Raw genomic sequence first — 5,552 nt, 5'->3', positions numbered from 1 at the left:
GACGTCGGGGTACCGGGGTACGTGGAGTGGTGGGTGGTTGTAGAAGGACGACTACCGTTCCCGACCCTTACGTCACCCGACGGACGGCCGTCCCCACCGCGACTCCTCCTCTCTCTCTCTCTCTCGGCCTTCGGTAGCCTACCCACGTACATCGGCGTCGGCAGGCCGCGCTGGCTGCAACATCGGCAGTCTCCGAATCCGACGCCCATCGCAGGCCAGATGGACCGGCGGGCGGTGTGGGCCCATTCGGGTCCGTCGCGCCACCGGTGGCTCAGGGCCTACGTACGTACCTCGTGCTCGACGGGCTGGCCTGCATCGACGGTGCATCCTGGCTCGAGGTGACGACGATGGGTAGAATCGCGGCTGGAGCACGACGGCGTACGTACACGTACCGGCGTGCAGACATGACGAAGCAAGTTTGCCGTCGGCCTGGCGCCTGCCTGCTGGCAGGCCGGTGTGACTGGCCGCGATGGCCGAGGTCTCGAAGGTCTCGCAGATCTCGTCCCGAGGCCCGCCGCAGTCGGCTGCAAGTTGACGCCGATCCTTGCGGGCTTTGGCGGCCCGGCCAGCTGCAAGCGCGGCGAGGCGCGGCGCAATCGCTAGCTAGGCGCGTGCCCAGCCCAGCCCATGGGCATGGCCTAGGCCTGGCCTGTGACGCCATGCACGAGGGGCCCAGGTGGACCGAGGGCTGAGGCTGAGGCTGAGGTCGGGCTGAGACGGGGGCTGGGGTCTCAGATAGAGCGTGTCGGCCCAAAGCAAGCTCAGCCCGAGCCCAGCCACGACACGACCACGAGCCAGCCTGCGCCGAGCCGAGTGGATGTTGATTCCTCGCTCCCGTACACATGCATGCCCCCCTCCGTCCGCGCGGCCCTGCGGCCATGCCATGCCATGCCATGCTGTGCGGCGCGGCGCACGCAGCCAGCGAGCAAGATGCGGGTGGGGCCTTGTTTGCAAGCCGCAGCCATCAACCAGGCCCAGCAGAGGCGCAGCAGAGCGGCGGCCAATGCCCTCGACTCGAGTCCAACTGAACCCGACTCGACTCGAGGATCCTATCGAGGAAATTCACTCCCGCCCCAGCAGGTGGGGGGAGCTATCGACACCGCTCGAGAAACCCCCTCCCGCCCACCCCAGCAGGGTGGGGGGGGGGGGGGGGGGGGGCTACATATGTATCGACACCGCTCCGCTCCGCACCGCATCGTTCCACCTCTGCGACGAGCACACAAGCACATACATACCTCGGCCAAGCCAGGGAGACCGGTCAACATGATATGACAGCCTGCCATCTGATCCGAAGCGATGCTGCGGGCCGGAGAAACGAAGATCCAACAAAGAAGGTTCGGCGTGGCTAGCCTCCTCCTCCCTGCTGCAGGGTTGTCCAGGCACGGCTTCCCACCGACGTACCACCATGGCGCATCTCCCACTACTGCGTTGCCTGCATCTTCTTCGCCACATCCCCTCTCTCCCCCTCTTCTTGCACACAGAGACACCGCCCCTCGCCTCGTCTCGTCTCGCCTCGCCTCGTCTGGTACTGCCGGGTTCGAGGTGCGACCGCACGTGGTTGGCCGTACGTTGCTGGGATCGCCGTTTGAGCGCGCCCATCGCTTTGGCAGGCCAGCAAAGGTCGGGTCAGGCAGGCAGCGGACCGAGAGAAGATTCTTTCCTGCGCAGCCAGCCAGGCGGGCAGGAAGGCAGGCGAGCACGAGGCAACGCACACCCGACCCACCTCGAACCACTTTGGTAGCTCTCAGGGGCTCGACATCAGCAGGTGGGGTGCTGCGTCGGGTCTGCACCGCCCGAACCGTAGGTGCCTCATGAAACGCGGGCCACGCTGTGCGCTTCATCGCTGCTTGCCTTCCTTCCGTCGCTTCGGACCCGCTAACTGGCGCCGCCGTCACCTTCCAAGGCCAAGGCCACGGCAGCCCAACGTCCCCGCCGAAGCACACGACTGGCGATGTTGTCGCGTTCGGCCTGGGTGTGTTGGTGCCCCTCCGAGAGCGACCGCGCAGCCGCCGTGAGCTGCCCTAAGGGCAACCGCGCATCCGCCGTCTCCCTGACGTTTTCGCCGGGGAATAGAGGACCGTGGTCCCTGGGCAAATCTAACCGTCCCCATCGCTGCTGTTGCGCCATGCTCGCGACAATGTCGGCGCAGTCAAAGCGCTTCAGGAACGGCAAGACGTCGCCGTCGCATCCACGGATGCGCAGCGACGGGTAGTGTCCATCGTGGGCGGGGCCGGACGAGGTGCACGTCTCGCTGACCACCTTGACCTGCTTCGAGATGGGGGCGCACGGCGAGTCGCTGAACGAAACCGTCGTGCCGAGATCAAAGAGAATCGTAAAGAGCGGCGCAAGGATGCCGACGTCCTTGATGTCCGGGTCCGACCCCGCCGTCTCTCCGCTGTGCTGCTGTTGCTGCTGCTGCCGTAGATGCTGCTGCATCCGAGGAAGGGAGGCTATGCCCGGCCCGTGAAGGCACACCCTACTGTGGCAGGGCTCCGTCCTGTTCTTGGCTTGCCACGCGATGTACGACATCCGGCTCGCAGCCTGATCCTCGTAGTCCAGCGCATCGTCGAGAGATCCGAGGTAGACGGGCAGGATGCCGTCCACTCCGTCCTGGCCAGGGCCGCACTGCAGCGCCAATCCGCGCTTCCAGCAGTCCCACAAGAAGTGTGGCCAAAAGACTTCCACCTTGTCCTCGAGCACCGCCATGTGGGTAAAGTTGAGCCAGACGTCGCTCCCGAGGTCCGGCAACGCGCCGCGCTCGGAAGCACCGGGCCGCGGCGACGGTGAACTCTCGGCGCTGTCTCGATCCTCGTCCATTGCGTCCGGGGCCAGTCCTGACTGTGCCTGGCCCCTGGCTGGGCCGTCTTGCGGTGACGTCCAGGGCCGCGGAACGTGCGAGGTGTCGACAATCGGCCGAAGCTGCGGGAGCGCCGTCTGGCCACATGCGGGCCCGAGCAGCGACTCGAGGAACGAGCTCAGATTGACGGCAGGAATGGCCGTGAGCTCCGCAGGTCCAGTCGGTCGGGTCGCGTGCGTGGCGCGGGCCTTGACGAGCGCATCGCAAGCGTCGTGGGCCATGACGAGCAGCAGCCGTGCCAGAAACTCGCCGTGAACACCTTTGAGATTGATCGACGAGCGGAACATGAGGCGACTTTCGATGATTGACAGGATCGTCTTGTACGTCCACGCTGCTCCATGTGTCGCTTCGGGCGCTGCAAGGAGCAGCCAAGCGGCCAGGGCTAGGACCGGCTCGCTCGGGGCGCGGGTTGCAATCATCTTGTCGCCCAGAAAGTGCGTGATGTAGCGCATGTGCTTGTTGACCGAGTCCTTTGAAATGGCCCAGCAGTTGCCGTCGCTGCGCAGGGGGACGATGTCCAAGCAGATGCGGTGCGACAACGCGGCGATCGCTCGGACCTCCTCGGCCGTTATGACGTCCGACAGGGCTCTTGCAGGCTTGGCCGGATCGCCGCAGCGCAGCTTCCGAATGGCCATCTCGAGGAGGTCCTCGACATCATAGTCGTTCCACAACGGTCGACCGTAGCGCTTGAGGGCGTCGAGGAGGAGGGCGTCCCTCGGCCGCGAGACCGGGCGGTGCGTGTCCGCATGGGTGTCGAATCCAATGGGAAGAAAGGGTGGTATGGAAGCCAACTGTTTGGCCCTTGCTGACCCCCCTCCGTACCCGGGCGAAATGACGCCGCCCACTGCGCTCGACGTGTCGAGGAGCAGCAGCCACAGAGTAATCTCGACCGAATGGAGGCGGTTCCCGATGAGCTGCATGCAGCGGCGGAATACGTCGACCGTGATGCTCTTGTTGTATTGCTCCAGCAGCATGCACTCGTCGATGGCGAGGATCATCAACGGCCGCTTGACAGCCTTTTCCTTCATTGCGTCCCTGACTGCGGGCGACGCCTTGAGGCGCGAGGCGAGGTGCTCGAGCGCCGGTCTGACCAGCTGATCCACCATGTCGGCAGCCTCTCTGAAATCTCCTGTGGCAACCGCCGCGACTTTGGACGAGTCATTGAAATCTGCGACCTTGGCGCGCGCTTTACGGGCCACGGCCTCAAAGCATCGTGCCGCTCTCCGTTGGGCTCGAGCTTGCCACTGCCTTTGTCGATAGCGCTATGGGCCCACTTTGCGAAGATGGCGCCCATGGCGCTGGATTCGGAGTCGGCTGTCTCGGCGGCCACCTCGAGCCAGGCGGCGATCCAGGCGGCGACGATGAGGTTGCGATCAGCGGCCTTGACCTCCTCGAAGTAAGTCGTTGCCGGACGGTCTTTGAGCGGGAAACCTTCGAACACGTCTTCAGTCTTAGGAGGGCGAAGCACGAAAGAGAGGGTGGGCCAGTAGTGACGCAGCTCCCAGACCTAATGAATGGCGAGGCGCGACCAGTCAGTGCAAGGAGCGAGCGTGCGGCCAGGGGAAGGGCTCGAGCAGGATCAAGGTGCGACACCTACCAAACGACTCTTGCCGGTGCCGCTCGACTGCAGGACGGGGACGGCTCTGCCATAGAACTTCCCGCTCGCGTAGATGACTTCGAGATCGACTCGGAGAGCAAACTCAAGCCGGGCTGCGAGAGCTCCCCGAAATGGTTGGTCGAAGGCCGTTGCAAGACGCGGGAACTGGCCATAGCTGGTGTTCCTTGCAGCGGGAAGGTGTTACGAGGCATGAGCCGCAATGGCGACGCTCGGAGGCGCACAACGGGATCGAAGCACAGTGAGAGGGGCACTCACTAGTCGACTTCGGCCAAGTGCGGCTTGGAGCTGTTACACTTGGCTGGCAGTGCAAGAGCCTCGTCCATACGAGAAAGGAGGAGAGAGGGTGTTGGTCGTGGAGCGGGGGCGCCGAAGAGACTGCGCACGGCGAATACTCACGGGCAATTCCGTTGCGTAGGAGCCAGTCGAGGAAGAGGGCGGTGTCCCAGGGCCGTTGCCTGGGTGCCTATTCGGCATCAAGCTTGGAAGACAAGAGTCGGGGATCGACGGGTTCGAGGGGATTGCCTCGGTCGTCCAAGAGGCGCTGGGCCAGGTGCTCGGGCGTGGGCTGGGAGCAAAGCCTCTCGTAGTCGCGGAAGCTATCCACGAGAAGGTCGAGGAGCTGGCAAACAAGACGCCGCCATTTGTCTGAGTGATGCGAGGGAGCGTCGAGCAGTGCCTGGACCGCGAAGAAATTGGATGTCATGTAGGGCCCATTGGCGGCGAGGAGGTCCTCGACCGCGGCGCGAAACTCTGACGAGGGCTGCGTAGTCGTCGAAGGGGAGCCGACTTGGGCGCTGTGGCCCGCGGGGTTGAGGGGGTTGGATGTCGCCATGCTACTTTGGTCTGACTGGAGGTGTGAGTTAAGAGTCGAGGCGAGCGAGGCGGGCGAGTTGAGGTGGCGAGGACGACTCGACGAGAGGCCGAGAGGACGAGGCAAGGCATCCAGGCGATCAGCCAAGAGGGTGGTGGTGAAGAGGCAAGCCAGGGCGACCCCCTAACGCCACGCACGGCGCAACACACCGCACCGCACCGCACCGCACCGCACCGCACCGCACCGCACCGCACCGCACCGCACCG

General features: G+C 64.8%; 1 protein-coding gene across 1 annotated transcript; it reads right to left on the bottom strand.

The window, feature by feature from the left end:
• Window positions 1-1,875: 1,875 nt before the first annotated feature.
• Window positions 1,876-3,963, bottom strand: PFL1_04930 (uncharacterized protein; the record flags this gene model as incomplete). Its single annotated transcript, XM_007882460.1, has 1 exon — window positions 1,876-3,963. One exon carries the CDS (start codon window positions 3,961-3,963, stop codon window positions 1,876-1,878), a length of 2,088 nt encoding a protein of 695 aa, XP_007880651.1.
• Between the last annotated feature and the right edge of the window lie 1,589 nt (window positions 3,964-5,552).

This window comes from Pseudozyma flocculosa (genome assembly GCF_000417875.1).
Source record: "Pseudozyma flocculosa PF-1 unplaced genomic scaffold scaffold00017, whole genome shotgun sequence".
In the NCBI taxonomy this organism is placed as follows: Eukaryota; Fungi; Basidiomycota; class Ustilaginomycetes; order Ustilaginales; family Ustilaginaceae; genus Pseudozyma; species Pseudozyma flocculosa.
The sequence above is the reverse complement of the archived record's forward strand: the minus strand, read 5'-3'. Positions and strand labels throughout refer to the sequence as shown.